Source organism: Microtus pennsylvanicus, chromosome 15, assembly GCF_037038515.1.
Source record: "Microtus pennsylvanicus isolate mMicPen1 chromosome 15, mMicPen1.hap1, whole genome shotgun sequence".
NCBI lineage: Eukaryota > Metazoa > Chordata > Mammalia > Rodentia > Cricetidae > Microtus > Microtus pennsylvanicus.
In genome coordinates, this window is record NC_134593.1 from 43941321 (window position 1) to 43957965 (window position 16645).

The 16645-nt window shown below is 35.4% G+C and overlaps 1 protein-coding gene across 1 annotated transcript in view; it reads right to left on the bottom strand.

Annotated features, from left to right (window-relative positions):
- Diaph3 (diaphanous related formin 3) overlaps positions 1-16645 on the bottom strand; it is a 449402-nt gene that overhangs the window by 268524 nt on the left and 164233 nt on the right. Inside the window, exons 14-17 of the mRNA XM_075949702.1 lie at positions 16360-16424; positions 9579-9683; positions 6484-6786; positions 5653-5767 (exon numbers count right to left, since the gene is read on the bottom strand). Of these exons, the coding sequence (XP_075805817.1) occupies positions 5653-5767; positions 6484-6786; positions 9579-9683; positions 16360-16424 (588 nt within the window). The remainder of the gene's footprint in view (positions 1-5652; positions 5768-6483; positions 6787-9578; positions 9684-16359; positions 16425-16645) is intronic.

The window sequence follows — 16645 nt, forward strand, 5'->3', positions numbered from 1 at the left end:
ACAGTATGAAGTATATATAATTGAAGAAAAATACAAATTTTAAGCAGAGATTAGAGAAAACACTGGTATGGTTATTGATTTCCCCACTAACTCTAAGATAAAACTCCAGGACATAAGTGTGTATAACTCTGAAGTCTCTGAAGAATGAGCAATGTACCTAGGCAAGACAGAACCTGGTGCAAAAAGTTGTTGGCCTTGTTTCCCAACTGAGATGCACAAAACATAAGAGCTGTGAGAAAAGGCATATGCCCAAATAATTTGGACTCAAGAGAAAAAGGGATTGGACTTATATTAACACATGAACACATAACCATGTCAAAACCTAAGTTGTGCAATAACTTCATTATAACCATAAAATTATGAATTTATAATTTAAAATGATAAAGTACATACATTAACTGAATGAAGAAAGTCTATGTTCCTTTAAAATAGGATTTTCTCTATTTAATAACAAATGCCTAAGTAGCATATAATTAGCTAGAAGCCTTGCACATCTACTTGTGAATTTGCTCTGTCATGACCCTTGTTCTATGCTTCAGTGGTGGAAGAGGGACACTTTGCTAACACCAGGTAATCCTTCCTGTACTACACCAGTCAAGGGGGGAGCTGGGGAAGTGGGAATTAAAATAGTGCACTTGGAAAAATGTGCCTGAATATGCATTTTTATGTAAATCAGAATGTACACTAATTGAAAGTGGCAATCCTGAGTTATAAAATTAAATTCAGACAAGGAAAAGAGTAATTTACTAAAAAGAGGAAAGATTACTTAATACAATTAGAGGACAAAGGGGTAAATATCCCACTTAATTAAAAAAAATTAATGAGGAATTAAGCAGAGAATACAGAAAACAAAACAAAAATTCAAAAGAAGGTGTGGGATAAGATAATGGCTCCCAACACAGTACGAAAACTTGTTACCACAATTTAATACTAAGTTTGATGTGGAATAGGGAAGAGAAAGAACATCCCATCATTAGACAAGTGACACAGTCATAGTCTCTGCACTAACATCATTACTTGCTACAATAGAAGAAAGAAGAAAGAACAGAATAGAACATATGTCCATAAGGGAAAAAAGCAAGTGCACATGCACACAGACATACACACACTCAACTCATCCGTTTCTGTTGAGAGCATCTCTCCGGTATGAAAGTTGTATTTCTAGACACAATGACCTGTGAAATGTCTACCATTGTATGACAGATATTGTATATAACTTAGCATAAAATGAGGTTATGTTAACTTGAAAGTCTTCTGTGGTTACAGATTCAATAAATGCACATTCAATTTCTATGAACATTTTTATTTTAATTAATTTTGTAAATTTTATTCTCTCTCTCTGTGTGTGTATCTGTTTTGTTTTTAGAGAAAAAGACTGATTTGTGGCGAGCACGTGGCAGCAGTGGTAAGGACATCATCAGAAGGAAAACTTTGGAGAGTCAGTTCTCTCTACTGGAAACACAGGTCATCAGACTTGCACAGCAAGAACTATACTTTCTAAGCTATCTCATTGGCCCTTATTTCTACAATATTTCAAGAATAAATTTTGAAACTTCAGCAACCCAACAGGGCATAATCTGTAACTGATAACACTAATATTTTCTTACAGTGAAACAAGACCTTCAACATACATTTTGTAATTTCCATATGGCTTCAGATTTTATGAGACTCAGTCACAGACATGACTAATAAGAACCTAGAAATATATTTAATAATCAGTTTACTTTTCCTTAATTTTTATAAATTAATATTTTTCAAATGTCATTTTCTGTGTTAAGTTAGGTTGTACTCATTTGGAAATTACCTTGTCATTAGCATGTATTCCCAAAACCACATATTTCTGTTATGAATTAGATATTCACCTTAAGGAAGGCTTTTTGGTTAGTTTAGGACATCTGATGTATTTTCATGCATAAAAAGAATGTTTTAAATATAAAGTGACATCTTGAACTCAAATAAGACACTGTAATAATCCACAGCTTATCACTTGCTACCCCAGCATTTTGTCCACTGAACTATGATATCAGAAAGCCAAGCTTGATTTGTTCTTAAGTACAAAATACACGAGCTATTTCCAAATGACATCATTCAGGTGAAAAAGTATTTACAAACCAGTTTATTAGCCATATCTGGAAAATGTAACACACCTGCTACAAAATGTGATTACTTCAAAAGGCTAACAAATGTGAAACTATATTTTTATAATAAATCAGTTCAAATGAGTTAGACTATTCATATGCATCCAGAAAGCCCTTTAATACCTATTAACTGTTTGTGAATAATGAAAGTAATTAATATTAATTTTAGTTGACAAATGCAACACCAATAACCTGTTAGGATACTGTAATCCATTTTCCACCAGCCTATAAAAAATTAGCAGATGCTTCCAATCATGTGAAAGAGAGGCAGAGCAAGATGTTTTGATGATACCAAATGTTCAAAATATGAATACTGTGATTAAACTTGATATAAAGTGTTTTATATAACCCTGTTATGTATTAACGTGAACCAAAGACAGTAAACTATGTCCGCTCTTCTGAAGTCAGAATGAATGTGCTTCATGGGGCTCTTCAGTCACATGTTTCAGATGAGCCCCCGGCTGGGTTTACTGATTGACTAAGGACTGTAAACGCAACAGGAGTAATGAGAATGCATCTTCATTGTCGGTTGCTTACCAAATGTCAAAGATAAAGTTGAACATGTATCACTGATTTGAAGAGTGGCTGCCCAATGGAGAATGCTGAACAAGTAAAACAGAAGGAAGAAGAAACAGAAAAGGGGGAAAGTCTGAAGAGTTTCTACCTGCATTTCCAAAAGAAAGGCTTAGAAAAGACTTACTTTTACAGATATGACTATGGTTTTTACTCCCTAGCACAGTGACATGAATGAGAAAAACAATTAAAAACAAACTGAGATCGAACTGAAAACATGCATAGGAATAATACACACATGCATCACGCATTCATTCATACAGACATACATATGCATACAGAGCCTACAGGAGCTAAGAGAAAAAGTCTATATCCTAGATCATTGCCAAAAAGACTTTTCTATGGCTATAGTCAGGTAAGGAAAGATGGTTCTGTGTAAAGTAACAATTGCTTTATGAAGAAAACAGCTGGGCCACAGTGGAAATGATACAAGATGGCATGAAGACCACCCAGCTGGACATGGTGACATTTGCCCAGAACTCTAAAGCCAGAAGCTCGGGAATTTTTGTGAGTTTGAGGACAACCTGGTATACAAAGACTGTGAAGACAGACAAGGCTACTCAGAGAGATCTTTTCCATGAGGGGGAGAGGGGTGGAAGGTGAGATAGAAAGAAAGAAAATGAGCAAACGGTGAAACGGAGGAAGAAGAAAGGAAAAGAATCCAGCTCCAGGAGTGGACGAACAGGAGCTCTATAGCAATAGCAGCTTCCGCCCAACCTTGCAGTGTGTGAGGACTACAAATCCCAGCAAAAGGAACAAGAAAGTACTCAAAGCCTAAACCTATGTTTGTTGTAAAATGACAGGACAAATACTAAGCCCCCCCCCTTGAAAAAAAGGGGATTCACCTCTTTTATTCTTACTATGTATATTTCCCAAGCTTACGTAGTAAACATGGAGGATTATTATCTCCGCAGTTAAATGTGTGGGACTGAACATCAATCTTTATAATCTGAGAAGGATCCAAAATATTTACTGCAAAGATTCAGTGCAATAAAGCACAACATTTGTCTATAACTACATTACATTCATCACTAATTGAAGACTCTGCCATTCCCTGACTCCTTAAAATGCAAACTAATGATTAAAATGATCCATCATCAGTCCTTCTATTTGAACCCACCATCATAAAAAAGGAATCTCAGAAATTGTAAAAGAATTTTCACCTGGACTAAAAAATTTTCACCTTGGACTAAGAAGCCAAGTTTACTTCTGAATTCTCCAGAAATTATATAATTTAATGAACTTTGGTTCATGATACATAGGCAAAAATCAGCATTTAGACAAGTTGCCTCAACAGATAGGACAAAAATAAGAAAGCACGGACTAACCTGTCCATGCCTCAAATATTCTCACCTGAGTTTTGGAACATCCTTTTTCCTTTCAACTGGATCATTCCCAGTAAATGTCTATACTGTCAAAACCAGTGTTTCTCTCTAATAACAACAACGGCTGGCCTTTTTATTACAGGGCTTAAGTACTAGAAATGTCAGAAACATACCCGAGACTCTTCACGTGGAGCTCTCAGGGAATGATTCCCTGAAGTAGAATTAAAAAAAAAACCTCATTTCTCAGTTACATATCTAGTTGTAATTATGAAATGTTCATGTTGCTCAGGATCACAACCCTAGGCTTTCCAAGTCACTATAAAAATATCAAATATATAAAGAAAAGTTCAGATGCATTTCAGGTGAAGAAACACAGTATCAGCTTTCGTCAAGTGATAAAACAGGGCCAGAACGAGGCAGAGGTAGATGGGAATGCCAGTTCCAGAGAGGTCTGATGACTTCACCTCAATCTCCACCACTACTATTAGAAACAGCTAATGTATTTCTTTTTTCTCCCATGCAACCTTGAATCTCAAGGCTAAAGTTAGATGACTTAAGAATTTTTAAAGGTCCAATTATTTCATTTAGGGCTAACACTACAGCTAAATTAAAGACATGCTAACAAGTTTCCCTTTTGAGCCTCATTAATTAAGAAAGTAATCAGAGTAGAGGGGGGAACGAAGGGTAGCTGGGTGGCAGCTTCACTTAAATAGCTTGGAGGTACCACCATTTCTTCATACCACCAAGGCGAAGGGAAGACTAATCAATTCCAGATTATGAAATCTGAAATTCTGAAGTGTTTTACATGTAAATACATATTTTAACTACACACATTTCTCTTGATTGCTTGAAGACTGAACTAATCTTATTCAAAGGAAATTTTGATTCACCATAATCAAAAGGTAAAATTAAGACCTGCTTACTTCACAAGTTTTCCTTAGGTGAGCTTGTCAAAAATTCCTCGCTGTCTTTAAAAACCACAATACAGGATTTTCAATATTTTATTCAAGACAAATCCTGCTCAGAAATACATAGTAATTCTACAATTACTTGTTAGACCAAGTTTATAATTTACAATTATTTCTTAGAGAGAGAGTTTAATTTAAAATTATATTTTAAAAACATTTCAATGGCTACAAATGAATTTTTAATGACCACCTAATATGTATAAATTCACGTGATTATCAATTTGAATCCTATATAAGTATATCTAACATGGTCCTTAGTGAACTGTATATATTTAATAAGTCAATCTCCCCCTCCTCCCCCCTCTCTCCATACACACACACAAGGCCTAAGGCGATTTCACCTATCATTGTCTCTAAAAATATAAAACATTAAGGAGAAAGCATAAATTAATTCAGAGGAATAGCATTGAATAATTTTTCATGGAAAATATAAGAATCAAAGCACATATTCAGCATTATTTAAAATTGTTCATGTGATCACCTGTGTGTAAAAGTGCTTTGAAAACTTTTATTAGGTCATTTTATATATAATTACTAATAAAGATGTATCATAATAAAGCATTCGTAGTGTATTCTCTAGATTGATAATTATGAAGTACTAATATTAACAATTTCAAAATAAATTAATAAACAAACTATTAAACTTACCTTTTTGTTGGCAACAAAATGTGTTCTCAAGTTTACAAAGTAAATCCGTATTTTCATACTTATTTTCATTGACTTTTATCCAGAAACAGTTTTCAGACATTTCATTTGGTCCAATCTGCAATCAGAGAAAAGGGACTCATAAATACCTTAGCAGTTCACCCATCCTGGCCCAATCACAGCACACAGATCAGTACCCTCAAGCTCCAGCAGATGTTTGTGGAGTCAGCTCTTTGAGATCTGACCCCCAAAGTTGGCCCAGTGACAGATATATTTTTCAGAATACTGAGGTCTTACGAGGAGAAGAAAATAATTTCCACGATCAAATGATTGTGCACTTGCAGCTACTGGAGCTCATCTCTTCCTAGCTATGATTCTCGGTTATTGTTGATGTTCATTGGGTACCCGAAACAAGTTATCCCCACATAGAATCTCCCACACTTACAAGATCAGGAACATCCTACAGGAGGATTGAAACTGCCAGTCACCTATATATAAGCTTTGATGTCAGGAAGTACTCTCCCTAATAGCTCCACACAGAAAGAGTTAACTCCAAACACTAGCCTTTCATATTTTTGAGAAACCCTTTATAAAAGTAAATTCCATGAAATTATCAACTCTCACCAAATTTGCAAAACAAAAATTACTAGACAATAGCAAAGTACTCGAATAAAACATAAACTGCATACATAAAATATATGTGCATATACTATATAAATGCAGTTGTTATATTGTCATCAGAAATAAAGTTCGCACGGGAAACGATGCATTAGTAAATCTAAACTGAAGAAGTTATGTAGGAGAAGTATGTCCACTCCCACCAACAGGCCTTACCTTTAACCAGTTCAATCTTCTCATGCTGATTTCAGGTTTAAATTCTTTCTTTGGTTTCAACCCAAATGGCAGGTTTAATGGAGGAGAACTTCGCCCACTGAGAAATCCCAGGGGAGGTGGTGGTGGCACTGGTCCACCAAATGGCATTGCCATTCCTGGAAGTGGGGGAGGTGGGGGAGGAGGTGGGGGAGGAGGTGCTGCTCCACAGAGTGCTGGTGGGGCAGGAGGAAGGGCTGAAGGGCTAAGTTCACCTTCCACTGCAGTTTGCAAAGGAATTTTTGTGCCAGGTGGCAAGGCACCAAACTGGGAGGTGGGAGGGCATGGTGGAGGGAAGGAAGATAAAAAAAAAAAGTAAAAATGTGTGTACAAATAGCAAAAGCAGAATGCATTTATTTTAAAATGCGATACCATAACAAATTTAAAAATTCCAGTATTTAACAATTGCTTATAAAATTCTGTAAGTGTTTCTTCCAATCTGAACATATACATTTAGCTTTCATTCTCAAAAAAATGTAATTTCCCCAATTTGAAGCAGTTACAATAGAAATGGTTCCATAGGCCTAGAAGATTAAATAGTCAATAGTCTCCAGGTAACACTAGAAGCATTGTGAGGAACTAAGTCCAGTCAGGGTGCATAGAGAATATACAACAGGAAGAGTCTTATTCACATCTTATAGATTTATATATACATATATATGTATGTATAAATGTTTCACATATAACATGGAGGAAAAATATGCATGTCACTTCTACCTTTGTGCCTTTACTTCAGGCTTCTCAAAAGAATACATGTCAGGAGGACGGGAAGGAATATAAAATTCCTAGTAGAGCCTATAAGGCACATCACTGTTTGGTTCCTAAATATCTTCAAGTGATTTTCTATTAATTCTATGTATGTGCCAACATCATACTAATTTCAGGGTCTGAATATAAATTGCCCCTCTTAATCTTGATCATTACCTAAGCCATCTCTACTAGCTTTTTCAATCTGAACTAACAAGTCCTTTCCTCAGGACAACTGGTCCTGCCCACTCACTTATGTCCTAGTATAATAAACTTCTCAGAAGTTCTTGGCAAATCTGGGAAGTAATTATGGAAAGGATCACGGACAATTATCTCTTTTATAGCGTATAAGCTTCATGAGGGATGTGACTGCAATCTGTTTATCAGGTACATACAGTGCCTTTAGAAAAGCAAGGGATAAAAAAAAGGCAAGCAAGGGACAGAATCAAGAGTAAGAAAGTATCTCATTTCTTGGGTGGATGGGGAATTTCTCTAGAGCCAAATGTCACTAAGAAACAAAATCAAATCCGGACCTGCAAAAAATCCAGAGCATCTATTTCTCATTTTGACGGTTAAATTCTCATAGAATACGTGGAGTTTACTGGATGGTTTATAATTATGCAAAAGACCTTCTGGATTAATGTCTTTTATTGTTTTTATTGAGCTATACATTTTTCACTCTCCCCTTCTACCCTCTCTCATGACCCCCATGCTCCCAATTTACTCAGGAGATCTTGTCTATTTCTCTGGATTAATTTTTATAATATGGCAATTTCTCTTTTTATGGCAATTTCCTAAAACTACTAACAGTGTACCAATATGTATATATAGATATGCCCATGTATCTATGTGTATACATAATATACATACAAACAGGTTACAGAGCTTTAGGAAAGAAATATAAAGAAACATCCTAGATAGTTAAAAAAGAATGATCATAGTACTTTTAAGTGACTAAAGCAAGCTTCTCCTCCAATAGCCATGAACACAACTGTCAATGTGTAAAATGTAAAACACAGGAGATACCTTTATTTTATTTTAGTTTTACAGCATAAATTTTCCCCATTTTATATCAAAAATGCAAGGCAACCTATCAAAAGGTCATGGGTATATTTTTGTGATCCTGAAATGCAATCCTTCAAATGGGGAGGTTTTAAAAGAAAATTGTGAACATTAGCCAAAAGAACAGTTACAACTGTTTCAGATAGTACCTTTAAGTAAATCACAAGTGATGCGCTTAAACCTGCTCCATTTCATAGAAAAGAATCTGATTCTTAAAATAATTTTGCTGATACCAGATACTTCTTACAGCAATGTTAAAAAAGCAATGATAATAGGATCCTCTTTTATTTTTCAGAGTCAAGTCTGTAGTACAGGCTAGCCTCAAACTCTCAGCAATTTTTTGCTCCAGGCTCTGAAAACCTAAGATTATAGGCAAAAAGCATCATGTGTAGTTAATAGTTTCCTTGTTTACAAAGGTTTTTGTTTCTGAAAATCAGATAGCTGTCTTACAAAGTATCTTAAAGATGATTTGTAACAGAGCTAGCATTGCATATTCAAAAGAAAACAAAACTAGCAGTAATATCTGGAACAATACGCCTGAGCCTCTTTTCATCTAGCTATAAATTAGGATGAGAGAAAAATGGAACACTACAATTATTGCTCATCATCGTGTATGTAAATCTATAGGAGGAAATCTACATGTGAATGTGCCCCCTACAATCCACACAAAGCATGCAGATGATGTATTTCTTATCTCAGTCTTACAAGTACAGCATATATAGGAACTATCTGCTCATAATCCAGATTTGCTCCTTTTTGTCATGTTTTAAATCTGTTTACTTTTGGAAATTGAAAAATTATCAGAAAATGTTCCCATTCAGCTAGGGGTTATCTTTCACGGCAAGGCAACTCATAGGCTGAAGGTTTGAAGAAATAGGGTGAGCAATAATTTCCCATAGTGGGATAAAGATCAGTGATGGATGACAAATGAAAGAGTAAAGGACTTTCTTAACCTTTCAACTTAATTGCTTAGGAGAAACAGTGGGTTTTAGAAGCAAAGTCCAAATGAAGCATAAGGAAGCCAGGTAATCAGTAAAAGACTGGGTATTCCCACAAACACAAGCAGGAAAAAGGTGACAAAGACTATCTTTAAAGTATAAAAACCGCAACACAGATGCAGATGGATAAGACTGACAAAATATACGAGAAAAACTAAAGTTTAAACATTTTGAGAGACTCTGAAGATATAACATGACCTTTGTTTCCCTGGTATGATTTTGAAATCAATTTCACTCGAGATGGTATTTTACCTGAGATTTGAAAGCTTGTAACTCTGCTTGAAGCTCATTAATCTTTACCTCTTTTTTCTGCAATTGAGCCTGAGTTTCTTGGTGGTCAGTAAACTCTTTTTCAAACTAAAAAGGAATAAAAGAGAGGGAGAGATAGAAATGAAAAGCGCTATTTTTCGCATGAAAATATGGCTCTAATGATCTGTCAATAAAACACTCCTGAATTGGTTTCATGAAAGGAGTGGCAGAGCCCTGACAAGTCGCCCACCAGCCTTTCTCTAAGTCTCTCCAGGTCCCTCCAAAATCATTTATTCGGAAGGGAAGAGACAAAACCTGAAACAGGAGCCCATGACCTTCTATTCCCAACAGAGCAAACAGGCCCATAGTTATGTACGACCTTGGCATTTTTCTTAAAAGTCCCTGAATATCATAGCGATTGTGAATAAAGCAACAGAAAGCCAAGCACTGCATTGCCTTCGATGCTATGCTTCACCTGCAGAACCTAGCACTTGAAACACATCGAAAGTTCATTAGTATGATTTAAAAGGTCAGTTTTAATAGTTCTAATGGCTCACAACTTCATTCCGTAAAAACATCAACTGTTCGGCCGGCTTCTCTTATGCCATGCCTCCCACTGTCATACAGAAATTAAGTTTTCAAAGTCCCTGGTAAAACACTTTCTGGGAGGAAGGCAAATAATAAAATGTGGTGTTCCAATGAGTTTTCTAATTTATATATCCACTAATCACAAGCTGCCATATAGTATTCATATAGACTCACTTTGCCATCATCTAGATTCAAAACCTATGCTGAGGGAACTGAATTTAAATAGACTATTGTCTCATAATCGAGAACAAGCATGCAGCACTTTGGGAAAAAAAAATACAAAAAGATGCAACTGCTATGTGTCTCCAGACTGCACTACTCTATGTCATTAGTGAGTGTGTGTGTGTGTGTGTGTGTGTGTTACTTTCTCTATAATTTGGAAGGCAGTTAAGAGGCTGTGTCAAGTGACAGACTTGAGTTTTTGTGTTTTAAAAAAATTCACATTTCCTGTTTCCACAACCTGAGTTATTCAGTTGTAATCACAGCACATTCCTATAATGAATGCTTAACAACTTTAATAACCTGCTAAAGTAGTTTACGTTCCCAGAAACAAGCAGAAATGAAACAGTCTCAGGCCCTCACTTCTGCATGGCAACCCTATCACCATTCTTTAATCTTTAAAGTATAAAAGGCATATTTAGGTTTCAGAACCAAAATTCCTTGAATTAGAAAAGTTACTTTATCATGGTGAATGATTTTTCTGATATATTTATGGATTCATTCTGCCAGTATTTCACTGAGTATTTTTGTATCAATGTTCATGAGGTAAATTGGTCTGTAATTCTTTTTTAGTTGTATATTTCTGTGGTTTGGGTACTAGGGTAATTGTAACTTCGTCAAAAGATTTTAGTATTGTCCCTTCTGTTTCTAATATGAGGAACAATTTGAGGAGTATTGGAATTAGCTCTTCTTTTAAAGTCTTGCAGAATTCTGTGCTGAAACCATCTGGCCCTGGGCTTTTTTTGGTTGGGGGATTTTTGATGACTGCCTCCATTTTCCTTAAAAATTTATCTGTTCTTGATTTAATTTTGGTATGAGGTACCTATCCAAAAAAATTGTCCATTTCCTTTATATTTCCCAAAGTAGTAGAGTATAGTTTTTGAAGTATAACCTGATGAAATTCTCTGAATTACCTGTTTTGTCTATCTTTTCATTTCTAATTTTGTTAATTGGCATACTCTATGCCTTTTGATTAGTTTGGATAAAGGTTTGTCTATCCTGTTATTTTCTCAAAGAACCAACTTTTTGTCATTCATTTTTGTATTGCTTTCTTTGTTTCTATGTTGTTGATTTAAGCCCTCACATTGATTATTTTCTGGCATCTCCTCCTCCTGAGTCTGTGTCCTTTTGTCATAGCGTTTCCAAGTGTGCTGTTCAGTCACTAGTGTAAGATTTCTCTAGGTTTTTATGTGGGCACTTAGTGCTATGAACTTTCTTCTTAGCAATGCTTTCAAGGTAGTCCATAAGTGTGGGTATGTTGTGTATTCATTTTCATTGAATTCTAGATAGTCTTTTAATTTATTTATTGCGTCTTTGACCCAGAGGCGACTGAGCTAAGCATCGTTCCATTTCCATGAGTTTGTGGGCATTCTGAAATAGTATTGTTGTTGAATTTTAACTTTAAGGCATGGTGATCCAATAAGATACAGGGGGTTATTCCAATACTTTTCTATCTGTTGAGGTTTGCTTTGTTAATCAGTACATGGCTGATTTTTCAGAAGATTCCATGGGGTGCTAAGAAGAAGATATATTCTTTTGTGTTTAGGTGGGATGTTCTATAGATGTCTATTAAATCCATTTGAGCCATAAACTTGAGTTAGTTTCTTTATTTCTCTGTTAAGTTTCTGTCTGGCTGTCCTGTCCAGTGGTGAGAATGGGGTGTTGAAGTCTCTCTCCCCTTATTAGTGAGTGGGGTTTATTGTGTGATTTAAGCTTTAGTAATCTTTATCTTACAAATGTGGGTGCCCTTGTATTTGGGGTATAGGTGTTCAGAATTGAGACTTCATCTTGACAGTTTTTTCCTGTGACAAATTTCTTGAAAAGTCCTTCTTCATTGCTGTTGGTTAACTTTAGTTGAAATCTACTTTGTTAACTACTGAGATAGCTACACCAGCTTGTTTCTTAGGTCCATTTGATTGGAAAGACTTTTCCCAACCCTTTTCTCTGAGGTAATGCCTGTCTTTGAAGTTAAGGTGTGTTTCTTGTATGCAGAAGAATAGTTCCTGTTTTTGTGTCTATCCTGTTAACCTGTATCTTTTTATATGTGAATTGAGACCACTGATATTAAGAGATACTAATGTATAGTAATTGTTAGTACCTATTTTTTTTTGCTTTTGTTGGTGGTGGTGGTATTATGTGTGTTTCCTTCTTTAGGTTTTTTTTTTGCTGGTGTGGGAATATCTATTGCTTGTGTTTTTGTGGGTATAACTAGCTTCCTGGGGTTGGAGTTTTTCTTCTAGTGCTTTTTGAAGGGCTGGAATTGTGGATATGTATTGTATAAAATAAATATAAGTATGTTGTGGTTTTCAGGCTGGAAAATTATGATAATATAACATGAAAAAAATATCAAACACATACAAGAAAAGTATTATTAGAAAAGTTAAGTTTTGTTTTATTAATATTTACTAATAATGTTTTATAAAGCATCTTTGCATCATTCCAAGTAAATACTGGACACAGTCTACTTAGAAAAGAGGAGGTTTGTTCAGTTTACAACTTCAAAGTTTCAAAGTACAAAATTCACTGAACAAAAGCTATGGTAAGTCTAACACTTGGCTATATCATCTCATGGCATAAACAGTCATGGAAGGACTGTTAAACAAGAAGTAGCATAGAAGAGGAGAGAAGTTGAGGTTGAGCCTTTATCAAGGATGCTATGCCTCTCAGGAGGATCACATGAAGAAAGAGCACTACCTAAATCTTACTTAACCAGTTGGCACTTGTGAAATGTACAGCGATGACAACTGGTTATGCTGAGAACTTTTTACCCCTGAGACTTCAGAGGGGTGCATTTACACCATATCCAAACTACAGGAGACATGCTAAGCTAAAGATACCAATTAGAAATCCCAAAGATAATCATAAATGTACCTGCTCCTTAGAAATCTCAACAAGATACTGTACATTGATTCCTCACAACTCAAGGATACTATTTCCTCCATTAGTTCTTTTCTCATTAACAAAAGCTAAATGAGACCTCTTTTGTAGGCTTACACACCAAATGAGATTTGTCTAACACATGAATTTTCACACTGCCATGTGTGAACATATCATGTAATGTTTCTTACCTTAATGGCACTCTATTTGTAAGCTAACAAAAGTAAAAATCTTTTCTACCTTATCTCCTTTTATTGCCTTAAATTTAAAATATTTATTAAATGAAGTGATGAGCCAACTTCTGGCAAAATTTTCTTTAGACATTGAATGGCTACATATATCATCGATTAAATATTTCAGCATCCAAAATTCCTTTCTCATTTTTATATTAAAGTTCACAATTTAAATGCAGAAAAAAAGGAACAAAAAAACTTCCTAAATAAAAGTAATAATAAAGAGGCTTTCTGACAATGGAAAATGGGCTATCAAAATACAAAGGGAGATAATTAACTTGTGAGATAACAGAAAGAAATCAAGAAGGTTGTAGTTTATATAGTCTATGAAACTTATTAAACTGACTTGGCTAAAGAGACAAATGCCTTATTTAGCACTTGTGAAATATCTCCAATCAAATCAAGGTAGCCTGGGGATAAACCACTGTCTGTTAAAGTACACCTTAGGAAAACTGGTAGTGTTCTTCCCCCTGCCCCCTCCAAAAATTTGCTGGAGCGACATCACACTTACAAAATTACACACAGAAATGTCAAGAGCACAGTTAAAGTTGAGATTCTACTCAATTTCATTCCCTGGGGTAAATGTATTAGTGTCTCTGTACAAGAAGGTTGATAATTCAATATATTGTATATACATTCTGCCATTTCTGCTCTTCATTTTTCAAATTGATGCACCTAAATAAAAAATGTACTTGTAGAAACTATGATAGCTTCCTGCCTAAAGCAAGGTATTTACATGCATCCTTACAAAGCTATCTGAGCAAAGATTCTGCTGATATATACAAGATGATAGGGCACTAGAAATTTTTATGAGGCAAAAGCATTTTCTTAATATATGCAATGAAAACAACTTCTGGCTTTAAAAAAGCAGGTAACCTTGAGAAAGGTCTTTTATATACATTGAAAGCTTACTATTTAAAAATCTTTTGAATATTTTTTATTTAACTTGACTCATAGACCCTACACATGAACAAAACGTTAACTGTTCTTGATCTATCAGCATTTAACACTTAAAAACAGTTCTGTATGAATGAAAAGTTACTGTGGGACAATGGTCTTATACCCAGTAAAGGTTTGTCATTTGTACTGGTTTAATAAAACCTGATTGGCCAGTAGCCAGGCAGGAAGTATAGGTGGGGCAACCAGAACAGGAGGATTCGAGGAAGAGGAAAAGCTCAGTTTGCAGTCATCCATCACCCAGACACATAGGAAGCAAAAGAGAATGTCTCACTGATAAAAGGTATCAAGCCACGTGGCTAATACAGACAAGAATTACGGGTTAATATAAGTTATAAGAGTTAATAAGAAGCCTGAGCTAATAGGCCAACCAGTTTTTAATTAATGTAAGCCCTGTGTGGTTGGTTCTTTGGGACTGAGTGGCTGCGGAATCAGGCAGGACAGAAACCTCTGTCAACAAAAAGTGAAACTATTATCTAAGCTTAAAACACAAATTTGGCTGAGAGAAGGGTCACACTATATCTAACAGTTATTACGCATTTTCTAACCATTTGGGCAGTTTAAAAAACCTAACCATTTCTTTCCTGCATCAAACTGACTCTTCCAGGCAATGTCAACATCATATTCATAGCTCTAACACTAGTATGCTGGCTGGCTTTTGTCAACTTGATACAAACCATAGTTACCAAGGAAGAGAGAACCTCAACTTAGGAATAGTATCATCAAATTGCCCTGTGGGCACTTCCAAGGTCATTTTCTTGATTGATGGTTCATATGGGAGGACCCAGCCCACTATGAGCAGTACCTCTCCTATAGAGGCACCCCAAGATTTTATAAGAAAGCAGGCTGAATAAGCCATGGGAAGCAGGCCAGTAAAGAATATCCCTTCATGGTCTCTGCTACAGTTCCTGCAAGCAGCTAATGGTATAGGTTGTATAACCTTTCACAAAGTGGCTGGTTGATTCCAAACTTAGTGTATCAAACAACTTCACAGACAGAAAATTTGAGAGAAGTTCTTTGAACCTTATGAAAGCTCATTATATGTTCAATCAAGTATACAGAAAGGTAGAAATCTCTCCAGGGGCACTTAGGTCCTATTATATTAACAGTGTACACTTCATGAGATGGTATCCAACATAAAGATTCAATAAGTGAATATATATGTGCTTTAATTAGCTCCAAGAATTCAAGTTTGAATGACTACTTCAAATGTCAAGTATCTAAACAAGAAAACTACACCAGAAATTCTAGGCCAGAAAGAAGAGGCCAAAACACTGGGGGGGAAAAAAAGATGACTGAAGTCAGAAAAATTGCTAGGCTGACAACAAATGAAGCTGGTTTCCTCTTTTATAAAATAAGGGGAAAAAATTGGAATAGGGTGTTTCTCTATGTATCCCTTGCTGTCCTGGAACTCACTATGTAAACCAGAATATCCTCAAACTCCAAGATCTGCCTGCCTCTGACCCCCAAGTGCAATGAACAAAGTTATGAGTTATAATACATTAAAATGTTCTCAGTTTTTAAGATTATACTGTAATCACATTCTTTCCCCTTCCTTTCCTCTCTCCATTATTTTATTTGCTCATTCCAGAAGCATTACTTGATTCTTTTATAAATAAAGAATCAAGAAATTTTCATGATGAGAGTGAACCAAGGAAAAAAAGTCACGGGTTTACTCTGGAATAATAGTTAATATATCATATAAACATGTTTAAACACAGGATGTCATGCTTCTGTGATGATGATATTTAACGGAAGAAAAGAACATGGAGAGTACTCCCAATAGCAAAATGGAGCAAGGGCTTGTCACACAGGCCTGAAGGAGATGAGGACAGAGGAGTTCCAAGTACTCTGAAAAAGCAATACCAGTAGCAGCTCCCACAGTTCTGCAGAGGAAATTGGTTACTTACTTTCTTGCAATGCTCTGATGCTTTCTCTTCATACTCTTCTAGTTTTGCCTGATCTATGCAAGTATCTAAAATTATAGTAAAAAAATTAAATTGAAGTTATGCAAAATAATTATATACATCTGTTTGTAGAATACTAGATATGACAAATTATTCAAATTTATTTTCCATAATGTACCTCATAAGATTTTTAATATAACCAATATTTAAACAAGTTTAAGAAAAAAAATCATGTTAATCCCAGCACTCGGGAGGCAGAGGCAGGCGGATCTCTGGGAGTTCGAGACCA